Below are 27,510 nucleotides of genomic sequence, written 5' to 3'. Positions count from 1 at the left end.
GGCGCTTCCTTTCACTCTGCCATGGATTTGCGTATCCTCTGTGATCGCTGTCCCGATCGCAGTGGCTAGTTTGCGCACTGCGATGCATGCGCAGTACACAATCGATTACGTGCGTATAAGCAACTGTTTTCTTTGCTGAATCAGGTTCTCAGTAACTGTGAGGCCTGTCTACATCTGAGCTGCAACACAAAAATGATCAGTTTGAGATGCATTTAGTAGACTGGAAAATACTGGCTAGAGAATGTTATTTACCTAACATTCAGCACAGAGTATGAGTCTCTAGTAGCAGCTAGGGGGTTGGTGGGTACGGCATCCAGACGGTCAGAATGCTGGCAGCAGGAACCTGATAAGTAGTTTCACGCTTACCCTCTCCCGTAGCCTAACCCTCATACCTTTAGAAGTTGTCGGCATTCTGATTTGTCGGGATTCCACCGCCGGGCTCACAAACCGGGTTGGGTACCGAATCCCGATGGTCAGAATGCCGGCAGCAGGATCCCAACAGTGAAAATACAGGCGAATATCATTAAGGGATCTATTTACTAAGCAGTGTTAGGAGACAGAGTGAAAAGTGATAAGGTGCCAGCCAATCAGCTCCCAACTGTCATTTTTCAAACACAGCCTGTGAGATGGCAGTTAGGAGCTGATTGGCTGGCACCTTATCACTCTGTCTCCTAACACTGCTTAGTAATTAGACCCCTAAGTATTTTCACGCTAACCCTCACCCACTCCTCCCGCAGCCTAACTCCACTCCCTGCAGCTTAATCCACCCTCTCGCAGCCTAACCCTAACACCTCCTCTCTCTCTCTCTCTCTCCCTCTCCGACCCCCCCCCCTCCTAGCCGAATCCTCATACTTACCGGTAGACGTTGCTGGCATTCTGATTCATCGGGATCCCGCCGCCGGTATTGTGAGCGTCAGGATTCTGATCGTTGGGATGCTGACTACATCCTCTAATGGTGGGTACACACTACACGATATGCTCCCTGAGCGATATCGTGTAGTGTTGTCCCCGGCAGGCTGTGCTCAATGTCGTTCATGACATTGAGCACAGCCGCTGAACGATATCATTAACGATATCGTTCAGTGCCGGGCTCTCTCCCCCATTCCCTGACATGCAGCAACCTGACGAGATCGTCAGGTTGGCCTGCATGTCAGCCCGATGAACGATAATGACGAACGACCCGCAGGAACGCGCGTCGTCGTTATCGTTCATCTTTCTGGGGTTAAAAAAGGACGATAAAGCTTAAGTACAGTGTAGGAGTCTATAGCAGATCGTACAGCAGCTCAGTACAGTATAGGAGTCTATAGCAGTACAGCAGCTCAGTACAGTGCAGGAGTCTTGCAGACCGCACAGCAGCTCAGTACAGTGTAGGAGTATATAACAGTACAGCAGCTCAGTACAGTGTAGGAGTTTATAACAGTAGAGCAGCTCAGTAAAGTGTAGAGTCTATAGCTCAGTACAGTGAGCGTATGAAAACAGTGGTCGTATGACAGTGTCAGTGCAGCTGCATTAGACTGCGCATGCGTATACAGCTAAGTCTGTTTTCCGCCCTGAGTGAGGCCAGGTCTCCGCCACAGGGATGTGCCAGAAAGTAGGCGGAGCCACTGAGATCGTCCATCGTCGTGAATTATAATGGCGGCGGGCGAGCAACAGGCAGCTCACCGGCCTGGAGCCTTCAAGCAGCAGAATAAGCCGCATAAAACCGGCCGGCACCGAGGTCGTGGGGCGCAGGACCGGGAAAATAAAGGTGAGAGAGCGGCGGTAGCCGGTGACAGCCGGCATTTCTTGTTACTGCATGTCTCCCACGTGTGCTGCTGCCCATCATTGACCTCATGCTGTCTGTGCAGCAACTGCAGCACATGTGTACCCACCAGGGGTTACTGACTGTTAAATGCCATTGACAATCACTTGTTGTTAACATACAGCCATTATTGATCACACTGACTTGGCATACCTTTAATGTAACCACCGCAGCTGGATTCATTTTAACATATTACAGAACAGTTGACTCTCTGGTTTGGGCCCGTATTGAATTCGAGGCGACAATTCGAGATCCGCAAAAAAGTATAGCTGATTGTGACTTTTCGCGAGGCTTAAACTTATCTCCGTATTCAATTCCACACACTTTTCGCTTATGCGAAAGCGCAATGCAATGTAATGGGCAAAAAAGATTCGCTATGAATAGGTGGAGAAAAAAAGTGCAAAAGTGGGGAAAACACTCAGCACCCTTGGAACAGCCCCCCATAGGATAACTGTCAACCCCCCCCCCCCCCCCCCCCCCAAAAAAAAAGTGCGGAACACCTCAAAAGAACTTAGGAAAAGGGGGTGAAAAAGTGCAACGTGGGGGTACAAACATAAACCGTGGCGAAATAGACTTTTGTGGGTCTGCAAGTATGGGTGAGGTGTTTTTTTCATTGCAGGTGTTTGCTGATGGCGCATTTTTTCTTTTTATTTTTTTTTACGTTTCTTATAACTTCACTTTAGCAACTTATAAATATGTTAGCACCCATTTTCAAGTACCCCAAACTTGACAGGAATACTTAATTTTCTCCTAAAAATACTGCTTAATGCTATTCTTCGCCACTTGTGCAAAGACACTAATTAGTGGCAATTCTGCGAACTTAAGTACCCCAAACTGTTTCACTAGAGCTAAGTGGACACTACTACATTGATCCCCACAGTTTCCGCATCTTCTTGGGGGGTTCAGGCTGATTTCCCCGTTTCTGACACCACTATTCGCCTGTTCTAACATCGCGCATCTCCGTTTTCGCAACTTTTGGAATATTGAATAGGGCGAATCGTGGCAGGCAAATAAGTATCGCAGGCGATTCCCCCCCCCCCCCCCCCCCCCTATAGCCGATCTACAATGTTTGGTGATAGCTAAATTACTCCTTTTGTACTTCAGGTCGCGTACCTGCAAAAGTTCTCAGTAAGAAGATTAGGAAAGATTTGAGAAGGCTGGACAGAAAACATAAAGCCAACCAGATCCGCAGACAAAGAAAAGATGCTGTGAGTATGTAAGGCGTATTGCGGGATCTGCAGTCACCCAAGAATAAGCAGAGAGGTTGACAACCAGAGTATAAAACAAAGTGTATAGTTACAAAGGCACATACCTTTCCTGCTGCAGCTATACTCCTTCCTTCCTACCGCACATCACCAATAAAATGCTGCAAGTAGCATTTTAACCTTGTTGACATCGTGGTGACGGCATAGTGCTGCTAACAGCAACATTGTCAACATGATGATTGCATCCCCTACTGCAGTGATTCCCAACCTTGGTCCTCAAGGCACACTAAAGCTGCATACACACACAACGATTTTATGAACGATTATCTGTCAGATTTTTTTAAAGTGTAATGAACTATTTTTTTGAACTACAAACGATTTTTGCATATTCCCTTAATGAAAATCGTTGAGTTGACAAGTCTGACTGAATTACAAACATGAACGCGCATGAACGATGTTCGTTAATCGTTTGACTCAGAAAGTGAACGATTTTATTCAAACGATTCTCGTTAAACAATATCGTTTAACGATAATCGTTCAAAAAATCGTTGTGTGTGTATGCAGCTTTACAGTTATTATTATTGTTATTAAATTTTATTTATAGGGCACCACAAGTGGTCCGCTGCGCCGTACATACAGTAAAGGGTGCACAGAACATTACAATACAGTAACCAACTTATAAACAGAGCACAATTAACAATTAGCAACACAATTCTCCATACACAATACAGCTGGGAAGGTGAGGGCTGTCATAGAAGTGCTAGAGAAGAAGTCTGTGAGACAGTGGGGAGGAGGACCCTGCTCCTAGGAGCGTACAATTTAACAGTTCTGGTTTTAGTGATATCCATGCTTGAGCACAAGCAGTTAAATCAAAATAACTTGGGTGCTCAAGTATGGCTATCCTTAAAACCTGGACTGTTAGTGTGCCTTTAGGACCGTGGTTGGGAACCCCTGCCCTACTGTAATGCTGCTTTAGTAGCTGCTGTTGTTGGCTGCTTGGTTCTGATTGATTGATAATCCGTTGCTTGTATAGAAGGGGAACAGCACACAGAAAGTTTCTCAGGAGCAGAGGGCCTTATTCAGAGGCGGCCGTACGGTCTACGACCGCACGGCCGCCTCGATGTTTGTTAGTGCGCATGCGCACAAGGGAGCCTGCCCCTTCGTGCGCATGCGTGAGACGCGCTACGACCGACCGCGCCGGTCGTAGCGGGTCTCTTTCCAAGGGGGCGAGCTGTCGATGTTGATTGACAGCTCGCCCCGTTTGGAAGGCAGGCCGGGGGGTGGCAGCCCAAACGGAGGCGTTCCCATGGGAACGTCTGCCGTTTGGGGGAGGCCCCACTGACATCACTAGTGATGTCAGTGGAGAGCTTCCGGCTCTGACAGAGCCAGAAGCTCTCCGTGGCTTACGACAAGTGAGACCCTACCCTAGGGTCTCGTCGTAAGCCCCGATGGTCGCGATGGTCCTTGACCATCGCGACCATCACCCTAGTGGTCATTAGAGCTGTGGGTGTTAACCCACAGCCTAACGACCGAAACAGAGGTGCTTGCATCCTCCGACCGCCTCTGAATGAGGGCCAGAGTGTGTTCCTGCTGGTATGTGGGATGCTGACTAATTCATTAGTGCACATAAGGTTACCTAATTTCATATTTACACATAGTAATTTATAAGAATCTATATATGCTGTGTGTTATATACTTATGTAATTTAGGGGGAGATGTATAAAACCTTGGAGAGAGATAAAGTGGAGAAGATGCCCATAGCAACCAATCAGCTTCTAATTGTCATTTTATAGACTATTAGATAAATGATAGCTAGCAGCTGATTGGTTGCTATGGGTAACTTCTCCACTTTATCTCTCAAAGGTTTTATACATCTTCCCCTTGATCAGGTGTGAGTTTATTGTGTAGTTTTGTCCATGTGACAGGCCCACTGCACGTGTCGAAAGGTTTCTTCAGGTGTTTTTCTCACATTAAACGTAAAACCCATCAAGCATTTGGTTTTAAACTAGGAAAAATGGTGGAAATTGTGGCCCTGCAATGTTTCTGTCTTCAAGGATTCAGAGCGATGGAACTCTGAAAGGTGTCTACACCGTAGGGGTATTGATTGATATATCATCCATACATGTAAGTGCTGCTATCCTGAGAGGTCATCTAACATGCATTGGTAATTATCCAGGTAGCAATGCAGGGAGAATTAAAACACTACAGGTTGGTTCAATCACAAGTGATGTTGGCATGGCAACGCTATCAGCGGCAGCAAATTGTGACTGCAATGTCACTCATTTTGTCTTGCACTCCTATAAGGGTGTGTAGGAAATTGAGTGATTTTGCACTACTGTAATTTTGAATGATAATTGCATCTGCACATGGCGATGAAGCGACTTTCCAATATTTTGCTAATCGGGCGGAGAATTTGTGTTAGGTGGAATAGCATTCTTTATATTATATTGCAGAATATACAGAGTTACCTACAGATCATTATTTATTGTTAGAATTCATTACCTTTTGTGACTTACCCAGTGAAATCATGAGCCAGTTAATGTAATACAGACATGGATATGAGGATAAGCTCACTAGCAAGATCATTGCTGTCTACAGGTTCTGGCAGAGAAGCGTAACCTTGGAAGTAAAGATGGCCCCCCACACCTTGTGGTAGTGGTCGCTCTGCATTCTGGGGTGGTCTCTAGCAGCCTATTAAATCTGGTACAGAGTAACGAGGGTGCTACGCTACATGAAGAGGATTCAAAAAGTGGCACGTTTGCTCTCGTCTGTCCTAAGCTGAAGCAGAGGTGGTGCTTTGTCCAAGCAAACAAAGGTAAGAGCAAACTCGGGGTGTTTTTTTTTTTTTTTTTTTAAGAGCTGGTAAGAAATCCTTGTTTGCCATCGTAAAAACTCCACTAAAATCTGGACTACCTCTTAACTACTACATTGGTAAATGCGTCACTGTATTCTTTGTTCACAGATGATCTTCATTCTCTTCTGGACCTGGCTAAGGTAGCGGATACTCTCCTTTTTGTTTTGGATCCCCATGAGGGATGGGACAGTTATGGAGATTACTGCCTTTCCTGTCTATTTGCTCAGGGCCTGCCTAGTTTTGGTAAGTCATTTTATGGTACTAATAATTATGGTAGACAGATGCGCAAAGTGTTCAGAACCTGCATGTATACGTTTTAGTTACCGCTGCTCCTGATGCCTAATGGAGGCAGCCATTTTATAGGCTAGCAATTCAAAAGGAACCAGTGACCTCACCACTTCATGAGCAGTAATCTTGAGGCAGACTAATATTCATGAGGCACAGAAACTAAGTGTTGGTTCAACCTACAAAATGGTTGCATCCATTGTATGTACGAAGTAGGCTGCTCTTTAACCTAACAATGACCTGTTATCGGATAAGGAGATAATCGTTGAAATTTCGTTTTAAGGTCTTTGACATCGATATGAATTTCCACATATATAAGATATTCTATTTGCCTTGTTGTAGTTCTTGCTGTGCAGGGTATAAACGAGATACCAATAAAGAAAAGAACCGATGTGAAGAAACAGCTGAGTAAAGTGACAGAGAAGAGGTTCCCCGATGCCAAGCTCTTTCACCTGGACACGACGCAGGAGGCTGCAGTACTCTTAAGGCAGATGGCCACCCAGAAACAGAGGCACTTGGTGTTCAGAGACAGACGCTCTTATCTGCTGGCGCACAGAGCAGATTTTCAGCCATCCGATGACAGTGGCCTGGTGGGCACGTTGAAAGTGTCTGGCTACGTTCGGGGACAGGAACTTAATGTTAATAAGTTAATGCATATTGTTGGTCATGGCGACTTCCAGATGAGCCAGATTGATGCGCCTCCTGACCCTTATCCATTAAACCCACGCATTCGTGGGACTAATGCCAAAAAAGGACAGGATATGGACATAGCGGTATGTTTTTCATATTAGGATCTCTTAACTGCATGTTTTGTATGTTGTATTTTTAAAAGTTATAGGAAGTCGGAATGTGGAAATGTTCACATGGCACAAGTCTAATATTTTTTATTACCCAGGTAGTTTTCAGGGTTCAGTGTAATGTTTTGTATTTTTGTCTTTTACCTATTTAATATTAGGATGAGCTTTATACTTTGTTGGGCATTTTAAAGGAAATACAGTAGTTCACATAAAAAAAATGCAGTGTATATAATGTCCCATAATACAAGAATCTATGCAAGGTACCTATCTCTGATCCTGCAGACCACAGTACCACCCCACTTCTGTGAAAGACCTGGCCTTTCTCACGCAATATGCGGAGGTTTATGAAATTTGGAAAGCATATTGCTTTTCAGGCATGGAGGTCTACTAAGATTCATAATAGCAAATGATTTCATTCACAAGATGCATTTATAAATGCCTATTTGTATGGTGGTGATACAGTTTTAAGTGAGGCAAACTTCAACCTGTTAAGCCATGCATTTTTTAAGCACAAGGTTGCCTCCTGGTGTAATGTATTCTTTAATATTACCTGCTATTATGATTGGTTCGTCAAGCATACAGAAAGTTAATTATAGTCCACGTAAGTGAGCTATAATGTCTCCCTAGTAATCTGGAAAATGTACCATGATAGTTACTTCATACTTGCCTATTCTTCCAGAACGACTGGGAGACTCCCGAAAACTGGGCGACACTTCCGGCTGCCCGGAACAGTGGGCAAGTCTCCCGGAGCATGCTGATGCCCGCCGGGCAGGTGATGCCACTATTCGCTCTGAATCGTGGCACCATCCTCTGCTTTACAGTTCCGGTATATGCTTCATTGTGCATTGATGAGGCGGGCCCACGATTATGCATTTGTGTCATTATTATTATTTTCTACTTCAGGGTCCATAGGGTATCCACAGGATACCTTGGGGTATAGGTGTGACGTCAGTCGCAGGGCACCAAAGAGTTAAGCTTTCAGCCTCCCAGGATGCACTAGGTCCCCCTCCTATACCCCGCCCCCGGGCCAAGGCACCTCAGTTTAGTTTGGTGCCCGGCCGGAGTCGGGTGCACCTGTTGGAGTGGGGGCTAGAAGAGCCCCTGAAGCTTTTTCTTCATGCAGCTGTGGCTGCACATCTGGATGAACAGCATGGACAGTCAGTCCTGACGTCCATGCTGTCTTCCCTACACCCCGCCGGTACCAGAACGCCGGTACTGATCCGGGGATGCTGGTGGGCGTCTGGGGTCACAGCTAGCGGTGACCCCAGATGCTCCGGACCATGGCCGGATTCAAGGGGGACAGAGGTAAGCAGCGGGGTCCCGCGGTGGGTCCCCGCTGATCACATGGTCCTAAGTCCCCAGGCAGGGGGCTCCCTGGGGACTGGCTGCAGCGTGGAGCCAGGCGACCAACCTGCGCTTCCACTACCCCCTGGGACAGCGGACCGCAGCAGAGCGGTAGCGCTGCGGCGTCCCAGGGGTTAAATGCATGCCAGGGGAGCGCGCCTTCCCTGTCTCACAGCCGGCGCCTCCCCCGCTGCACACAGCCCTCTCTGCACTGTGCTGACTGGTCCTGTGTCAGCGCTCCTCCCCCAGGCCAGCTTCTCTCTGCTCCTCGGCGGCCATCTTCTCTGCAAACGCATGGTGAACGCTGCTGGAAGTCTGGAAGGAAGCATCGTGGTCTGGGTCCCCCCGCATACCTCTCCTCCGCTGTGGCTCAGGTCTGTGTATGCAGCGCTGTGTCCTACCAGGCCCTGTGTCTGTGTAGTTGAGTGATCAGCGCTGTTAGTGCAGGAATTGTTATTTCTCTGCATTGTATGTGACTGTGCTAGCGCTGCCTGTAACTATTCTTCTCTAAACTGTCAGCTTTATTACTGTCCCTGTTCTTTCTGCTAAAGCCCTTGCGGTGCGGTGCTGCAGGGTGGTCTCTCGCCTATTTAATACTTAATTGGTGAGAGAGGTCACATACGTGGTGCCATCATGTCTGAAAGTGATTTTTCCCCTCCGGCTACAGTGTACCACGTGCAAAGTACCGTTAGCGGAGGGGGAGGGTAGTGCGGAGGGCCTTTGCCGGCAGTGTTTGTCCATGGCGCGGCCTATTACGGTTACAGCACCGGTACAGGAGCCGCCCTGGGCTTGTTTCGCTCAGGCGTTAACAGCTTTAGTGGGCCAGTTAGCTCCGCAGCCCGCGTTTACTCCGATGGGTTTGTCCCAGCAGTCTGTGGTGTCGTCACCCATGCAGGGGTTCCCACGACAATTGGTGGCACCCCACAGTCTCCCTATTTCCCCGCTCCCGGGTTCTCAGGAGCCAGCGTGGGTTAACTCCCTGACGAGTTCTTTACAGCACTTGTCGGATGTGTTGCAAGGGGAGTCTGTGATGCGGCCTCATAAAAGGCCGGTGGCGTCTCTGTCCGCTCCTTATGAGGATGACGAAGGGACGTCTGATGATGGGGAGATTCTGGATCCTTACGATCAGGAACCTTTCCATACTAAGGACGCTGATGCTAAGTCCAAAGTATATATTCCTGGACTTATTCGGGCGGTCCGCACAGCCTTGGTGATTGAGGACGAAGTTCCCCCAGCGGCTAAATCTAAGTATGCCTTTTTCAAAGATGTGAAGGGCGATGCCACAGTCTTTCCTCTTTCGGGTCAGTTGGTGGACCATTTAGAGGAGGCGTGGAAACAACCTGGCAAAAGATACCAGCCGCAGAGACGCCTGGCGGTGGCTTATCCGTTCGCGGATAATTATTTTGCTAAGTGTGAATCCCCTCCACAGGTGGATTCTCACGTGACCCGTCTTGTCCGTAGTGCCACATTGCCGATGCCATCCATGTCCTCCCTTAAGGATGCTACGGACCGCAAGGTAGAAATCTGCCTGAAGTCCGCTTATTCCCTTGCAGGGGGGGCAGCACGGCCGGCTATGGCCATTTGCTGGGTTGCCAGAGCGATGGAGCGCTGGGCGGATTCATTAGAGGCTTCTTTTGAATCCGACTGTCCGGCCGAATAAGCGGAGTTGATTGGCAATCTCCGTGATTCGGCCACCTACATCAACGAGGCGGCTCTAGACATTAGTACTCTGGTGTCTAGAATTTCTTCAGCAGCGGTAGCTGCTCGTCGCACCTTGTGGCTGCGATCCTGGAAGGCGGACGCAGATCCAAGAAAGGTCTGGAAGCGTTGCCGTTTACCGGAGAAGTTCTCTTCGGTCCGGATCTGGATAAGATTGTGGCCACGCTGGCGGCAGCCAAATCTGCTTGTCTCCCGTCGGCCGCTGCTCCTTCTGGTTCTGGACCATCGTCCTTTCGGTCATCTAGGGCCCAGGGCAGGCCCAAACCACAGTCGTTTCCTCGACAGGCTGGCCCTAAGAAATCGGTCAAGCCCCGGAAACAGGCATGGAGTACCAGACGTCCGGCCCCCAAGCCAGATGACAAGCCTGCGGCCTGACGGTCCGGGTCTCCCCTTGGGGGATCCCAGGGTGGGAGGCCGCCTGCTGCAGTTCTCCCGGTGTTGGTCGTTCACTACGACAGACTCTTGGGTTCTGGAGGTGGTCTTTCACGGGTACGCCCTCTCCTTCCGGCACAGACCCCCGGCTCGATTCTTCACCACGGGTCTACCATCAGACCGGAACAAGGCTACGGAGCTGCGGAAGGTATTGCACACTATGCTCCAGGCTGGAGTTATAGTGCCTGTTCCATTCTCCCAGAGGGGCCAGGGTTTCTATTCAAATCTATTTTTGGTACAGAAACCCAATGGGTCATATCGTCCGATTCTCAACCTCAAAGCACTCAACAAGTCTTTGCGGGTCCCGAAGTTTCGGATGGAGACCCTACGGTCCATCATTCTGGCGCTGGAACCTGGGGACTACATGGTGTCATTGGACATACAGGACGCTATGGCGGTCATGGCGGCTTCTCTGCGGCTGCAAGGAGTCCGCATGTTGCCGTACTTGGACGACCTGTTATTGGTGGCAGGATCTCCAGAGCTCCTGTTACACCACTTGGACCTGACCATTGCACTGCTGCAACGGCACGGCTGGCTAATCAACTGGCAGAAGTCCACTCTAATCCCGTCTCGGAGGATTCTGCATCTTGGAGCCTTATTGGACTCGGGACAGCAAAGGATCTTCGTGACGGAGGACAAGATCTCTGCTTTACAGTCAAGGGTGCGAAGTTGTCTGCACAGCCGCCGGGTGTCCTTACACTCGGCGATGAGGTTACTGGGCTCCATGGTGTCGGTGTTCGACATGGTGGAATACGCCCAGTTTCACTCTAGACCTCTGCAGCACCTGATCCTGTCCAAGTGGAACGGGCTGCCTCAGTCTCTGAAGTTCCAGACGATTGTGCTCACCCCGGAGGTTCGCCTGTCCCTTGCGTGGTGGTTAAAGACGACCCACCTCAACAAGGGACGTCCGTTCTGGGTTCCAAATTGGGTCCTGTTGACAACGGACGCCAGTCTTCGGGGCTGGGGAGCAGTTTCGGGTCCACACTTGTTCCAGGGCAGGTGGACACCGACAGAAGCGGAGCTTCCAATAAATATCTTGGAACTCCGTGCGGTCTTCAATGCTCTCCTGCAGGCACAGCGGTTTCTCCAGGGTCACCTGGTGCAGGTCCAGTCGGACAATGCTACCACCGTGGCCTACATAAACAGGCAAGGAGGAACTCGCAGTCGGGCGGCTCTCGTAGAGGTCTCTCGGATCCTGGTTTGGGCGGAGCGCAATCTTCCGGCCATATCAGCGGTCTTCATCCCGGGAGTGCTAAATTGGGAGGCGGACTTTCTAAGTCGCCAGGACGTTCATCCAGGGGAATGGTCCATGCACCCGGACGTTTTTCAACTACTGGTGGACAGGTGGGGTCTTCCAGAAATCGACCTCATGGCGTCCCGGCACAACAACAAGTTGCCGGTGTACGGGTCTCGCACAAGAGACGAAGGGGCGTCTCTGGTGGATGCTCTGTCCGTCCGGTGGACGTTCCGGTTCGCATACCTGTTCCCTCCGGTCTCCCTTCTTCCACGGGTAATCCGGAAATTCAAACAGGAAGGAGGGACGCTCCTGTTGATAGCTCCCGCGTGGCCCAGACGGCACTGGTTCTCAGACCTTCAGGGTCTGTCCGTGGACAGTCCTCTGCGGTTGCCGCTACGACCGGACCTTCTGTCTCAGGGTCCTTGTCTTCACCCGGACCTGACTCGGCTGTCTTTGGCGGCGTGGCTGTTGAGACGGCCATGCTGAGGTCCTGGGGGTTTGCCAGCTCTGTGGTGCGTACCATTTTACGAGCTCGGAAACCGTCTTCCGCGAGGATATACCATCGCGTGTGGCATACGTTCTTCCAGTGGTGTCGACCGAGAGGTTATGCACCGCGGGAGTTTCGTCTGTCTCGGATTCTCGCCTTCCTGCAAGCGGGACTAGATCATGGGCTTCGCCTTGCTTCTTTGAAGGTACAGGTTTCGGCCCTATCTGTCTGGTTTCACCGTAGGATTGCTACAATCCCGGATGTGCGCACCTTTATGCAAGGTGTTCTCCGTATTCAGCCGCCCTTTGTTCCACCTGTGGCGCCTTGGGATTTGGCTGTGGTCCTGAGGGCTCTCCAAGGACCGCCGTTTGAACCACTGGGCTCAGTGGATATTAAATGGCTAACAGCTAAGACTGTTTTCCTTCTGGCCGTTGCTTCAGCCAGACGTGTTTCTGAGTTAGGGGCTCTTTCTTGTAGACCCCCTTTCTTGGTTTTTCATGGGAACAGGGCAGTGCTCCGCACTCGGCCCGAGTTTCTTCCCAAAGTTGTTTCCCAGTTTCGTGTTAACGAGGAAATAGTTGTTCCGGCCTTTAACTCACCGGGTCTTTCCGTGGGTGAGGCCTCTTTGGATGTTGTGCGGGCCTTAAGGACTTATGTGGACCGCACTTCTTTGTTTAGGAAGTCGGACGCTTTGTTGTCCTCTATGGCTTCTGTAAAAAGGGTTGGCCTGCTTCAAAGCAAACTTTGGCAGCCTGGATCCGTATGGCTATTTCTGAAGCTTATGTTCATGAAGGCCTACCGGTCCCTCCTTCTCTGAAGGCTCATTCCACTAGGTCTGTGGGTCCTTCGTGGGCAGCTCGACGTGGTGCCTCGGCAGTTCAGATCTGCAAGGCTGCTACGTGGTCTTCTGTCCATACCTTCGTGAGGTATTACAGGTTTGACACCTTCGCCTCTCAGGATGCTTCCTTCGGGCGGCGGATTCTCCTTTCTGCACAGGAGCGTCCCCACCCTTAAAGGATACTGCTTTGGGACATCCCCAAGGTATCCTGTGGATACCCTATGGACCCTGAAGTAGAAAATATGAGATATGGTAAGAACTTACCCTTGTTATCTCTATTTCTACGAAGTCCATAGGGTTCCACAGGACTCCCGCCCTGTCGCACCTGTGCTGCAGATGGGCTTTGCTCTGGTCACCGGTTTTCCGTCTCCCTCTGGTGAGAATGTGATTCTTGTATGTGTCCAGATCTTTGTTCTCTCTCTTCCTTCTCCTCCTCCGGCCTATGGCTTGGTAACTAACTGAGGTGCCTTGGCCCGGGGGCGGGGTATAGGAGGGGGACCTAGTGCATCCTGGGAGGCTGAAAGCTTAACTCTTTGGTGCCCTGCGACTGACGTCACACCTATACCCCAAGGTATCCTGTGGAACCCTATGGACTTCGTAGAAATAGAGATAACAAGGGTAAGTTCTTACCATATCTCATATTATTACGGTTATTTCACACACAACGGATTTGTCAGTCCGGCAAAAAAACAGATTTTTTTTTTTTCCGTTAAGTGGAAGTTACAAAGACATTAGAGCTTTCACACTGCGCGAACACTGCATAGTCGCTGTGTTACAGCCGTGATAACCATGGACTAGGATGGCATTAACATTACACATGGCACAAAACCGTTGCTTGTGAAAGTGACTGATCCACGGGAAAAAAAAACCTGACTGTTTTTTTTTCTGGATGGACAAAACCGTTTGTGTGTTTAATAGCCCTTATTATTATATTATATTTATAAGGTGCCACAAGTGGCCCGCAGTGGTACACAGAACATTACAATACAGTAACCAAAACATAAACAGAGCACAAGTAACAATTCACACCACCATTCTCCGTACACAATACAGCTGGGAAGGTGAAGGCTGTCATTGAACTGCTAGAGAAGAGGGCTGTGAGACAGTGGGGAGGAAATGACACTCTAGACCATGACCACTGGCCGCCCACTTTGGTGTAACACTCCCCAGCTGAGCCAACCTGGGAACTCTCAGAGGGTGCAGCCAGAAAGTCTGCAAACATGAGTTACTGGCTTCTTTCAAAGATTTAAATATAAGTATGTATGGTGTACTGTTAAGTAGTCCTCATGCTAATCTTTCCATGTGAATGATGGGAATTATGTATAAAATGTTTCCAAAAATGATCTTTTAATGAAGTTAGCTTTAGTACATTTTCTGCAGAGCAATGTATTAATATTTCAAGTTTTACCTAGGTGTAGGAATTATTATAGATATTTGTGAATGTTATTAATGGCTTCCTTTATGTGAAGCATTTTATGTTACAGGTTTACAGTTTCTTTTACATTGTTGGAGTTTTACCATAACCTAATTCAAAATCGGAAAACCCCAATATGTAATTGAAAATTCTTCTAATTTGGAGTAAATCTCCGTAGCTATAGTTTGAAAGAGGATAACTCTATTCATAAACCACCGGTTCTCAATGTAACATTAATTTGTCAATTTCTACTTCAGGGTCCATAGGGGGTCCACAGGGTTGACCTTGGGGTATAGGTTGGGAACCAAATCCGGGCACCACGCAGTTAAAGCTTTTAGCTCCCAGGATGCACTAGGTCCACTCTCCCTATAACCCCACCCCCAAGCCAGAGGCACCTCAGTTTAAGTTGGTGCCCGGCCGGAGTCGGGTCACCGTTAGCGCAGGGGGAGCTGATTAGCAGCCCCTAAGCTTATTTTATTTTTTTAGGGACAAAGTTTTTTCCATGGACTTTGGACTCTTCAGAGCGGCAGCGTCGGACTGTCCATAGGACGTCTAAGCTGCCGCTCCGTCACCCCGCTGGCGCTGAGACGCCAGTACAGATCTGGGGATCTCAGCGGGACCCCAGAGTCTGTACTAGCCGGACTCTGCGGGCGCCCAGGACTGCTGCCGGATCCACGGGGAGCAGGTAAGGTCGCGGATCACCGCTTGCGGTGATCCGCGCATTTCAAATGCAGTCCTGTGCCTCCGGTCTCAGGGGACAGACCGGAGGCGCCGGCAGTGGCGGCGGGCCCCCCATACCCCGTGTGTCCACTAGACCACCAGGGACTTAACGATCGGTGCAGGGAGCCGGCGTCCCGGGGGTTAATAGCCGGCCAGGGGAGGCAGCCTTCCCTGTTACAGCGGCTCCTCCCCTCAGCTCAGCGCGCCTTTCAGTATCCATAGTCTGGCGTCGCTGAGCTGCTTCCTCCGCGGGCCACGCTTCCTCTGAGGTCTCCAGCGGCCATTTTATCTCTGTGGTGCAGCAGAAATCTCTCAGGATGGCAGTGAGTCCAGTCCCCCTGCGTACCTCACCATCAGGTCAGTGTACACAGCGCTGTAGCCTTCCCAGACACTGAATCTGGGCAGTTGAATGCAGTGTAATAGTGCAGTATATTATATGACATGTTTATGTATATATGTATATATCTGCATTGTATGTGACTTATGCTAGTGCTGACTGTACTTTATTCTCTCACCTGTCAGTGTATATCTATCCCTTTTCTTTATCTGCCCTAATACAGCTGTACTTAGGGTGGTTCTGAGACCTCACATTTATATACTTGTTAATATTTGTGTGGTTTGTCACATACTGTTGCGTGCTGCACGTTGCCATATTTTAGATGGAACTGTGTGTTGCATACGCTGAAAATGGGTCCCTGCAGCTAATTTTTGGCATCAGTCAGGACCAGTATAGTGCTGCTTAATATTTCCGCCAAGATTGGTCAGATATGTCTGACCAGGAGATAGAGCGTTATACTGCACCCATTTTTACTATCCTGCAAGTCATGTGCTGCAGGTGTTAGTGCGGAGGATTTGACTCATAAAGGGTTCTGTATGTGGCGTCATCTGGTGCCGGCCTCTTTCACGACCCCCTTGGGCGGTTTGTTTTCTCGGGATCCTCTCAATTGCGGATCGCCGGGCGGGCCCCATTGTTGTACCTCACTTGGGGTTACTTCACCATACTGCCCTTTTCATCTCAGGGTATCTCGCAGCTTCTTGCACTCTTCCCCTGTGACACAGACTACCGCTCCCTGCAGGGGTTTTTCGCAGTATATGAATTCCCCCTGGTGCCACAATAGTCTGTCATTCCCCTTGCAGGGATTACCACAACAGCCACCCTGGGTGGATGTCGTTTTCTACGAAACGCTAATTGGCGTGGTTGACGCCCTGTGGTTACTTCCCAGTTGGCTCTGCCGTGAACTGGGTACTGTTCGGGGCTCTTTCCCTCTTACACGGGGGGAAGCCTATTTCAGGTATTATTATCCCTGCTTTAGGGCTGGTAGCAGGTCCATTCTGGTTAGAGTGAATGTTGACCTGCACCTGTATCATACACCCTCAGTATTGCGTGCCTTCGGGTTACCTGTTGCTGACTAGCGGGTGGATCGCATAGCGGGACTATGGCTGTTGCCAGATAGGAGGTGTTACAACAGTGTTTGGCCTCCTGTCCCAAATTCCCTGAGGGTCATCACGAGCCCCTCCTGGGGGGGATGGGCGTGTTACTCGTCTGATTACAGACGTTACTACGCCTCCCATTCCTGCGTGGTCGGATTCTTCGGATCCGTAGGTGGTAACTCTGCCTGAAATCAGTATACTTGCTTTCAGGAGTTGTTACCCATCCTACCATGGCTATAGCATGGTTGGTTAATACTATTGCATATTGGGTTGATGCATTTGTAACGTTTTTTCCCCTCCAACACGTCGGGGGTTCAAATGTATTTGGTCGCTCATGTAATATATGCAGTTGTCATAGGTGGACATGCCTATATTGGATACCAGTCTCCTAACTTTCAGAGTTCCGGCTGCGACTGTATCCTCCGTAATACCCTATGGCTGTGCTCTGGGAATGCAGAGGTGCAGATACCATCTTTAGGGTTGATATTGTTTGGTCCTGACCTTGACAAGATTGTAGTAACATTGGCAGTATTACTAACGACAAGTTTACCGCTTTCAGCTATGCCCACTACAAGGCCTCAGACTAAGTCTGTTAAGTCTTTTTTGTCCTCTGGGTCAGCCTAAAGGTCTGTTTCTTCGTAGACTGTCGGCATCTACAAGGGCCGACATATCCAGTACCGAGCAGGCCTGGACTGCCAGCCGATCCTGCTTCTGAACCTACGGATATCTCTTCAGTCTGACGGGACAGGCCTACAACTGGGAGATACCGATTTTCTCAGTTCGCCCGGTATTAGTGTCAAGTTGCCGCGGCTACGTGGGTAGGAGGGTACGCCCTCTTTACAAGGGCCTTACAGATCCAGAAAGCTATGCAGTTGTTGCGGTAAGCGGAGCTAATTGGGCCATCCCCACTATCTCAGTGAGGGACTGGTTGTTCTGTTTTCTTTCTGGTGCGGTGGCTGAATGGTCCTCTTTGGCCTGTTCTCTGTCTCAATTCCCTGAACCAGTTCCTAAAGCTACCTGGGCTCAGGAGGAAATCCCTATGCTCCATCATACGATGTTTGGAACCTGGGGACTTTAGGGTATCACTGGATATACAGGACGCGTGCCTACGGGTACTTACAGAGACCTTTCCTCAGCATGGGCTGAGGTTTGCTGTATCACAGCAACACTTACAATTTTTCGGGCTCTGCCTGTTGGGACTGTCCTCAGCCCCACAGGGGTTTACCAGCGTTTTGGATTTTCTGACAGTTCTTCTGTTCAGTATATCCCAATGCTCCTGTACCTGGACGGCCTCCTGCTCTTAGCGGGATCACCGGGGTACTTTACGGCCAGGTCAGGATGACTGTGGCTTCTTCAGGGTGCAGACGTTTAATCAACGGGGAAAAAGTCCTCCCTGCATCCCTCTCTGGGTATTCTTCATCTAGGATCCCTGCTGGATTCTCAGAATCTGAGAATTCTTCTGGCGTAAGACGGAATCTCCTCTCTTCCATTAGGAGTACATGGTTGTCTGCGCAGTCGACAGATGTCTTTACACTCTGGGATGCATGGTGGAATGGGCTCAGTTCCATTCCAGGCCTTTCCATAATTGGCTCATCTCCAGATGGAATGAGTTTTTTCTGTCGGATAACTGTTCAAACGATGATGCTCTCTCCGGAGGCAAGTCGGTCCCTGTCCGGGTGGCTATGGCCATCTCGTCCAGGGTTTTCTTTGCTAGGGACAGTGTCTGGACCGAATCCTTTTCAGTGCTGTTGGACGTCTGTCGATTCCACCCTGTCAATTAACTTACTCTGGCATAACTCTTGTTTCCCGGTGAACCTGAAAAGGTTCAGTCCGACAGGGTCAGGACAGTGGCTTCCTTTTTAGCAACACTGTTCGTTGGGTGGCAATGACAGGTATGTCACATATTCGGACATAGTCCGAGGGTCTCCTCCCGACCATCTCGGCAGCGTTCATTTCAGGAGCTCTCCATTGGGAAGCGGGAGTCCTCAGCCGTCACGACGTGCATCCCGGGGACTAGTCTCTTCCCCAAGAGAGGTTTCATCTCCTGGTGAGCAGGGGGGGCCGCCCTGAGGTGACCCTCATGGCCTTCTGACTTTATCACACTATGGTGTTACAGTTCAGCTCTGGGGATTCTGAAGCAAACTTCAGCGACTCTTTGTCGGTGAAGTGGTCCTTCCACTTTGTGTACCTGTGTTCTCCGGTCTCCCTTCTTCCTCGAGGTCTTTGGAAGTGTTTTCAATCGAGACGGAGATGCTTTCCTGCTGGTGGCTCCTGATTGCCCCAGATGTCAGGGGTACTTGGATCTTCGGAGTCTCTACATCGATACTCCATCCCTGATGCTTCACTGCCCGGACCTGTTGTCTCAGGGTCCTTGGTTTTGCCTTGGACCTGGGTCGTTTGTCTTTGACTGTGTCCTTACAGTGGTCTTACGGCTTCCCTGGCTTTGTCATCGTTGGAATGATTAGAGCACATGGATCAGCTTTTGCTGGGACCTACCACAAACTGTGGCAGCCATAAATCTTATGGTATTGTACCTGTCGATACAATCCTCCAGTGTCCAGGATTTCCAGATATTCTGGCATTCCTTCCGGCTGGCTTGGGTTTCACACGTGGCCTGGTCTTCCTGACAGTGCGGATCTCTACACTGTCAGTATGGTTAAGATATGGAATTGCTTCACTCTGGTATCCAGTTCATCCTTTGGAGTGTTTTCTTGATTATGCCTCCATTTGTCCTCCCTAGGGACTCCTTGGGAGTAAGTAGTGGTTCTTCGTTACCTCCGGGGACAGTCAATGGAACCGCTGGTTGTGATAGCCATTACATGGTCTATTGCTTAGGCTCTCTCTTTCTCTCAGGGTGTTTATATCAACCAGGAGAGTGTCTGAATTGGGAGCGTTCTCATGTGGCTCCCTCTTCTGGAGGGCATCATGTCTGGGTGGGAGTTGCTCTCGCCCTGTGTTTCTTCTTAGTGGTTTTCAGGTTCCATATTATTCTGGAACTTATGGTACGGCCATTCTGTCCCCAGTCCTCTCGGCTGGTGTGGCCTCATTGACTGTGGTCTGGCCTCTTTGGATTTATGTGATCCGTTCAGGTTCCTTACGGAAATCGGACTCCTTATTGGTGGTCTGAGATTTCTGGTTTTCACAGGAAAGGATGGCCGGCCTATAACCAAATGTTGGCTTGGATGGCCTCGTAGGTCTTCCTCAGGGGCCTACCCATGGGTAGGCCTTCCTGTTGTTGATGCTTGTTTTTTCTCGGGCCATGTGACCCTCGTGTGCGGCTCGCTGTGGCGCCTCGGCTGTTTTGCCTTACTAGGTGGCCACGTGGTCTTCTGTCCACACCTTTTTAAGGTTCTAGGCATTGGTTTCCTTTGCCTCTCAGGATGCTTCCTTTTTGGCGACGGATTCTCCTCTCAGCACAGGAGCGTCCCCACCCTTGGTTGAACTGCTTTGGGACATCCCCAAGGTCAACCCTGTGGACCCCCTATGGACCCTGAAGTAGAAAACAAGAGATATGGTAAGAACTTACCTTTGTTATCTCTGTTTCTACGAAGTCCATAGGGTCCACAGGGCGCCCGCCCTGACGCACCTGGCTTCATATGGGCTGTGTGGCTGGTCACCGGTTTTCCGTCTCCCATTTCGGTGAGTATGGTTATTGAGTGTTCCAGTTTTCTCTCTCTTTTTCTCTCCTCCTCCGGCCTTTGGCTACTTACAAACTGAGGTGCCTCTGGCTTGGGGGTGGGGTTATAGGGAGAGTGGACCTAGTGCATCCTGGGAGCTAAAAGCTTTAACTGCGTGGTGCCCGGATTTGGTTCCCAACCTATACCCCAAGGTCAACCCTGTGGACCCTATGGACTTCGTAGAAACAGAGATAACAAAGGTAAGTTCTTACCATATCTCTTGTTTTATCTTTGTAACTGCTGCTATTTCTAAAGGATGAAGGTCCTAACAGTGCAGAAATGGAAGAGGATGTTAAGGTCCTGATGAAAGCAAATCCCGCTATACAAGAGTCACTGCAGGCTGAGGTGGTTCCTGATCCCATGGAAGGGGAGCAGACATGGCCTACCGAGGAAGAGCTGAGAGAAGCAGAAGGTGAGTCTAGCATGGCTGAGGTGCGGTTTTCCATGGTCTCCTTATGGCAGCTTTTGTTGCAAAATCTCTTTTCCCAATAACTTGACCAGGTATATAATGTAGGCTGTCACATCACCACTGTGATAATGTAACACCCTAACGTACGTCTCTGAATTCTTACTTAGACCATGGCCCGTATTCAATTTGAAGCGAAAAGGCCGTTGCTGGACTCATAGCGGGTTTCAGGTGCAAAAAAGTATCGCGTCCGTCCCCGCGTATCCCCGTATTCAATTGAAAATCGGCAAAAACGGGACGCGGCAAAACTCCCACTTTGATTTTTATCGCCCCTTTTTTAAAAGTGCCTTTTTGGGGTATCCTTTGTGTTTTTTTTTTTTTTTTTACGCAGTTAGCGCAGGGTTGGGGGGTGTCCAAAGGGTGCAGGGTGGTTCCCGTAACGTTGCACCCCAAAACCCCAATTCTGCACTTTTTTCCGCCGGTGTTCATAAGCAAAACGTTTTCGCCTGTTACATTGCATTGCGTTATCGCGCCAGCGAAAATACTCAAATTGAATACGGGGATAAATGAAATCGGCGAAAATGACGTCATCGGTGAAAGAGTTTTGCCGAAAACGTCTTTTCGCTTCTAATTGAATACTGCCCCATGTGTGCATTTTAAGAGACTTTTACAAAAGTAAAAAATCTGGGCTGTCGGCAAGGCAGCTGTTACACAAATAAGCGATATTAAGATATTTGTTTCCTAGACTTCAGGAAAAATGTGGAAGTAAAAAAGAAAGTTCCGAAAGGTACATCCACATATCAGGCAGCATGGATCTTGGATGACGAGGAAAACGATGAAGAAGGAAGCGATACTGATGATGATGATGATATGGATGAGGATCAAGAAAATGCTATGGATGAAGCCATTTCCGAGGTGCTCAGAATGTAACATGTCATGTCTATCTTGGTGTCCTTATTATGAATTGTGTTATATTACTAGTAGTAAAATGTGTAATCCCTTTTAAGTAAGCAGTTGAGTAGAGGTGCATCATGCATTGTATTCAAATAACATGCAGCTCGACGCTTATTTATACATAATTGCGTATGGAAATCTTGTTACTATCAGAACCATGCTCTGGCTTCAATGGAAAGGAAATTGGCAAGCACTGTGGATGCAGATTGTTGTGTGTAAAGCAGGGCATTGTTCTTACATTATCAGTCTTCAATTATGAATGAAAAAATAAAATTAATACAGTGTAAGAACTCAGACTGATCCATTTTACAAACTTCATGTTCCAATATGTTCTTTGTGTCCTGCAACCAGGAAGAGGAGAGTAGTGTTGATGAGCTGGGTGAAGAGAGTGAGACGGTCACTATCCCAGACAGTACCCGGGATGACAAGTACGATGAAAACTTGGATGAGATGGAGGAAGAACAGATGTTGGAAAAATATAAACTGCAGCGTCAGGAGGAAATGTTCCCGGATGAGGTGGACACCCCTCGGGATCAGCTGGCCAGAATTCGGTAGGAAAGTCTCTTATGTTGTTCTTGCAAATAATTCAGAACCTTGCCTAGATTTCAGTTGATGATTGTTAATGATCTTGCAGGTTCCAGAAGTATCGTGGCTTGAAAAGCTTCCGCACATCACCATGGGATGCGAAGGAAAATCTTCCTAGAGATTATGCCCGCATCTTCCAGTTTCATGACTTCTTCAGGGCCAGGAAACGTGTCTTTAAAGAACTAGAAGAGAAGGATGAAGGTGCCATGGTAATTGTTACTTTTTATTACACTACAACACCCGTGTTCAGATACTGCCCAGTCTTTTCTTTGTCAAGTGTGCTTTAAAGGGTGACCTTTCTTATGATCTCTGGACAAACCTAATCTTAATGTGTGTGTGTGTGGGATGCTGCATTGGCATAAAACATCAAAATTATATGTTTTTCAAGTCATTTAGTGAGTGTAATATTTTATCAAGCTGATAAGTTTGTTTCAGTAACATGTCTCTGGGAGTAAAAGTTACACCACCTGCAGCTGTTTTGTTTTAAGTTATCACTGTGTATTCTCTTAGTTGTGCAAGTGTATTATGTAATCCTCCATGTTGTTATGACCAGAAGAATGCAAGCAATCTGCAGAGAGTATTTGAGTAAACACTGTATTTCAAAGGGAGTAAAGAGAGAAAATGGCTGGGTAGTTCAGATCTTAAACTAGTATTGGTTAAATACACTGTTGCTAAACTCTGTTGATGATGAATTTTATCTGAAGACAAAGGTAGACCACTCGATGTCCTGTTGTTGTCACTAGAGATGGTAGTGCAGTTTTCCTTTATCACACCTAGGGTATATGTCTGGTAAATTATAGTATGGTCTACACAGGAATCCATCTTGATTATTTTAATGTTTTGGTACTCTAGGCCTTTTGAATTATTGATGATATATTGTTAGATAATTGAGCAAATCTATATGTCTGTGGCTACACAACAAACATATACTTGTTAGCTCGCTTTAGTAAGATCACCAAATGACTTATGAAGATAACGTTGTCATTTTAACTTCTTTGATTAAGCCAGTGATTGTAAGGTTTTTAGTAAAGTGAAGAGTATATATCATTTGTTTAAACCGTTATGGAAAATGGAAAGCCTCTTTGTTAATGTTGCATATGTTGTAATGAAGAGTATTATATTCTGTATAATTCTAGCATGTTGATGGGTGTTTTCGGCTTAAGTTTCATCGGAGGGTTTGTCTTAGGCTAGTGGTTCTCATCTACAGTCCTCAAATACCCACAACAGGTCATGTTTTCTGGATATCTTTAATCATGCACAGGTGAGTTGATCTAATTTGCTGAGACAGTAATTACCCCACCTGTTTCCACTGACAGAAATCCAGAAAACATGGCCTTTTGGGGGTATTTCAAAACTGGAGTTGAGAACCACTGCCTTAGTCAAATTTCTTTCCACACAGCATGCAGCTCACTCACTTTCTAGACATGTCTTTGGTACATTTAAAATGTTTTTGAGAGCTACCATTTTGGAAACATTGTGGCACATTAATAATGTGTTTGTGTCTTGTTTTATTTAGGTTGGCTGGTATGTAACAGTACATATCAGTGGGGTACCTGTCTCTGTACTTGAACATTTCAGGCAGGGGGCGCCACTTGTCCTGTATTCTCTTCTCTCTCATGAACAGAAGGTGAGTGCTCCCGTCTAACTTACCACATTTTATAAATCTGAATGTAATGTTGTTAAACTGGGAGTCTAGGTCCATGTAGTGACATTCTACATACCATACTGTGGCAGATGTCCGTGGTGAACATGCTTGTGAGACGACATGCCAGCAACAGTGAGCCAATGCAGGCTAAAGAAGAGATGATATTTCATTGTGGCTTCCGACGGTTCCGGGCATCACCCCTGTACTCTCAGCACACGTCTGGTATGAAACCCACACGCTATCTGTGCCTGGTTCCTCATGCTGTTGCCTTGCATCCTGAAACCCTTATTGGTGATGGTGTTCATCATATAATAATCATGAAACAGAATATTGATTGAGCGATTTTATGCATTACATTTTATTGTATTTCTCTGTAATTCATCGCCATCTTAAACCAGAATATGTAACCAGAACAATGTAACTGTATGTGCAAGACAATGATGTTACTAGTTTGGTGACTTGGCTCTGATTTTCTTCCTCCAGCTGATAAACACAAATCGGAGCGTTTCCTACACTCCAATACAGCTGCGGTTGTCACTGTGTATGCCCCCATCACGTTCCCATCTGCATCAGTACTAATGTTCAAGCAGCGCAGCAATGGTAAGTATGGCACAGTTTGGAGCAGTTCCCACCTTCAGAGCTGCCCCACGCTGCCTTCATTGCATGTTTTCTAGATCTTCTGACTGCACTCATTTAAAATAAACATGTGGATCGTTTTAGAATTAAAGGTGCTGACAGGATTTATTTGGTAAAATAGTACAAGACCATGTGCTGTAATCCATAGCAAGCAATCTTGTAGTCTCTCAGTAGTCTGCCAATTCTCCACAGCTTAATGCCAGCCTGGTTGCTATGGGTTACTACATAGCATTGCTCTTTGCATGCTATTATACAAGTCACATGGAGCGGTTCATAACTTGCCTTTCATTTCTGCAGGGATACATGATCTGGTTGCGACTGGATCTCTGCTAAATGTAGATCCGGACAGGATAATAATTAAGAGGATTGTGCTGAGTGGTCATCCGTTTAAGATACTGAAGAAAACCGCTGTGGTCCGATACATGTTCTTCAACAGAGGTTATTATTGGACCTAAAGCTTTATTCTCTTTTACTGCACGTTCTGCTGCCAGTGCAACATTTTAGGTTTATATATTTAGCGCTTGAGGTAAAATAAATAGATACAAAATATTGGATATATACTTCTGCCCTTTAAGTATCCTATAACGTTACTGTGATCTTATTACTGCAGTAAATAATTTTGAGAGATTCCTTATGCTGGGCATACATATACAATTATCTGTCAGACATCTGTCCAATCTGACTGGTTGGAATAAAAACCTGGTAATGTATGGGAGCAAATGACATTCAATCATTTGGTCCAAACACTGGACAACGGACAAAAATGTTTGTTCAAATTGGTTAAATTCTTGTTTGATTGAACCAGTTAGATTGAACGACCAGTGTGTTGAGCAAGTGATCGATTGTCATTTGCTCCAATACATTACCAGGTATTCATTCCAACCAGTCAGATTGGCCAGATATCTGACACAGATAATTGTATAGTGTATGCCCAGCATTAGTGATGCCGAACAGATATTCAACCATTCTGTATTGTGATTTGGCTACTGGGTGAACCATTGTTTTGAGGTTTATGGCTGATCATTACATATACCACTGCCAGGGTTAATAGTATGGAAGTATGCCTTCTCGTCTATAACACTGAAACTGAACATTTATAAACAATAGCGGTAAATCCATAAAAGATCTGTAAAGGCTATTCTAATCCAATATGGAAAACTTTCATTTATGGAAGTAAACCACAAAAACAAACACTAATCCAAATATAACCTGAGCTGTATTTATTCCGCTGATGTACGGCGATGCTCCCTTCATAGCTGCAGAAGTCTGATCAGGTGCAATGCCTAGCTTGATGTTTAATTTTTGGAATGCTCCCCAAGCTACATTTGCCAAAGTCCCAAAATCAGTACTTGAGCAGTTGGGGGCTTTGGCAAGGACTTTTAGAAGGTTTTAAAACTGTAGTAAGCTAATGGAGGAGAACAGTAGTGAAAGGATCAAGGATCTAAACTGTCCTGGGCTAGGGGTGGTGCCATCATTGCTTTCGATAATGTAAAACTGTCAGTGGTTTCACTCATCTATGGGCATTCCTACTATTGGTGGCTGGCCAATCAGAGAATGGGGTGGAGCATTAAGGGCATAGCTAAGTTCCGAGCCCCTGCACAGAAAAAAAAAAATTACCACCTATTTCCCACCAATTACAAAACCATGGCAAACCATTGATGGTTGTTAACCAACCCTATTCTGGCCAGCAACTGAAAGAAGTAGAAGTACTTTTAAAGATGGGAAATGTAAACAAGAGAATATCCCCACCCATGACTTATTTTAAAAAGCTGCTTTTTAGTGAGAGCGCTACCCAACCTGATGTTCTCAACAATGAGGTAGATGTCACCTAAGAGTGTGATTTTCTGTTGGGACTCTGGACCTCATTCAGAGCCGCTCGCAAAATGCGAGCTGTCGATAACCATCGACAGCCGCCCCTTTTTGTAGTAAGCACCAGAGCAAGAGAATTTCTCTCTCGCTACGGGGCTTGCGCACGCGCAGTGCGGCCGCTGCGCGTGCCCACGGCCTCTACATCGACCTGCTTGCGAGCGGGTCTGAATGAGACCCTCTGTTTTCTATACTTTCGATAGAGAGAATTATGGAAATGTACTGTTATTAGTGTACAACACAGGGATTTTTTTTTAAAGTGTTTTTGAGTATCAAGTATGGTATCCTGTAGCCTTCTCAGGTGCGACGGCATGTTGTGATTCGGAATTGTATCTCAACACCCACATGTTGGTTAAGATTTTTGTAACACAATATATTGTCTTTGCAGAGGATGTGTCCTGGTTTAAACCAGTGGAGTTGCGTACAAAGTGGGGCCGTAGGGGACATATCAAGGAGCCCCTAGGTAAGTCCTCTCTCTTTTTTTTTTTTCTCATTATGTCCATCCTATATGGTAGCTTTATAAATGGACAGTCTGTGCGATCTGCAATTTTCTGAAGCTGATCCTCTCACTATAGCACGCACTCTTTATTCATATTGGTGACATGCTTCCAGCACAGTGCAACCTTTGTTTTCTATCTCTATCCAGGAACCCACGGGCACATGAAGTGCCATTTTGATGGACAGCTGAAGTCGCAAGACACTGTATTAATGAACCTGTATAAGCGTGTTTATCCTAAATGGACCTATGACCCTCATGTGCCTACACCAGTGACCTGGGTGAAGAATGAAAGAGAGATTGATCCTGCGGAAGTGGAGATGGATTAATTTATTCTCTCTGCTTCTCTGGTGTCTACAAATTTGTATTTATTTTGTGTTCAGACATTTTAAGATGTGTGAATGATATAAAAATAACAAAATTAAGGAAACAAAATGTATTGTCCTCATTCTTGGCAATAGAAGATGCCCTCTTTGTGGGGTCCTGCAGTATTTGGTATCAAGGCTCCTTAAGCCAATCTATGCTGCCCAAATCCACATTGCCTCCGCACAGCACCACGCATATGTTCTGTATATCTCTTGCTGCCTCCTGGAAACCTCTTGAGAGAACAACGGCTAAACCCAGGCCAGCTGTGGGCTCAATCACAAGCTTCATCCGCTCCCACACCAATCGTGTAGCGTG

At 47.4% G+C, this 27,510-nt stretch overlaps 2 protein-coding genes across 3 annotated transcripts in view; one reads left to right on the top strand and one right to left on the bottom strand.

Moving 5' to 3' along the window:
- The first annotated feature begins 1,557 nt into the window (after positions 1 to 1,557).
- TSR1 (TSR1 ribosome maturation factor) lies at positions 1,558 to 27,276 on the top strand. Its single transcript, XM_088455002.1, has 15 exons — positions 1,558 to 1,747; positions 2,906 to 3,009; positions 5,605 to 5,821; positions 5,969 to 6,103; positions 6,488 to 6,918; positions 20,497 to 20,653; positions 21,393 to 21,562; positions 21,953 to 22,152; positions 22,236 to 22,395; positions 23,703 to 23,813; positions 23,921 to 24,053; positions 24,315 to 24,431; positions 24,765 to 24,905; positions 26,722 to 26,796; positions 26,980 to 27,276. Exons 1-15 carry the CDS (start codon positions 1,633 to 1,635, stop codon positions 27,156 to 27,158), a joined length of 2,445 nt encoding a protein of 814 aa, XP_088311128.1. The 5' UTR covers positions 1,558 to 1,632; the 3' UTR covers positions 27,159 to 27,276.
- The window catches only part of SRR (serine racemase), a 29,385-nt gene continuing 29,005 nt past the window's right edge, over positions 27,131 to 27,510 (bottom strand). The window contains exon 9 of one of the 2 annotated variants that reach the window (XM_088455017.1): positions 27,131 to 27,510. In XM_088455017.1, coding sequence (XP_088311143.1) covers positions 27,328 to 27,510 — 183 coding nt within the window. In that variant the 3' untranslated portion in view covers positions 27,131 to 27,327. The other variant, XM_088455011.1, reaches the window with a different exon arrangement.

Source organism: Taudactylus pleione, unplaced genomic scaffold, assembly GCF_031769625.1.
Source record: "Taudactylus pleione unplaced genomic scaffold, aTauple2 ptg000040l, whole genome shotgun sequence".
NCBI lineage: Eukaryota > Metazoa > Chordata > Amphibia > Anura > Myobatrachidae > Taudactylus > Taudactylus pleione.
Note: the sequence above shows the minus strand (reverse complement) of the source record. Positions and strands in the feature narration are given on the sequence as shown.

Bases quoted from the DNA above. Each gene is read 5' to 3' on its own strand.
- TSR1 (XM_088455002.1), top strand. From the start codon at position 1,633: ATGGCGGCGGGCGAGCAACAGGCAGCTCACCGGCCTGGAGCCTTCAAG. The intron at 22,153-22,235 runs GTAGGAAAGTCT...ATGATCTTGCAG, and splicing joins GATCAGCTGGCCAGAATTCG to GTTCCAGAAGTATCGTGGCT. The intron at 24,906-26,721 runs GTTATTATTGGA...TTGTCTTTGCAG, and splicing joins ATACATGTTCTTCAACAGAG to AGGATGTGTCCTGGTTTAAA.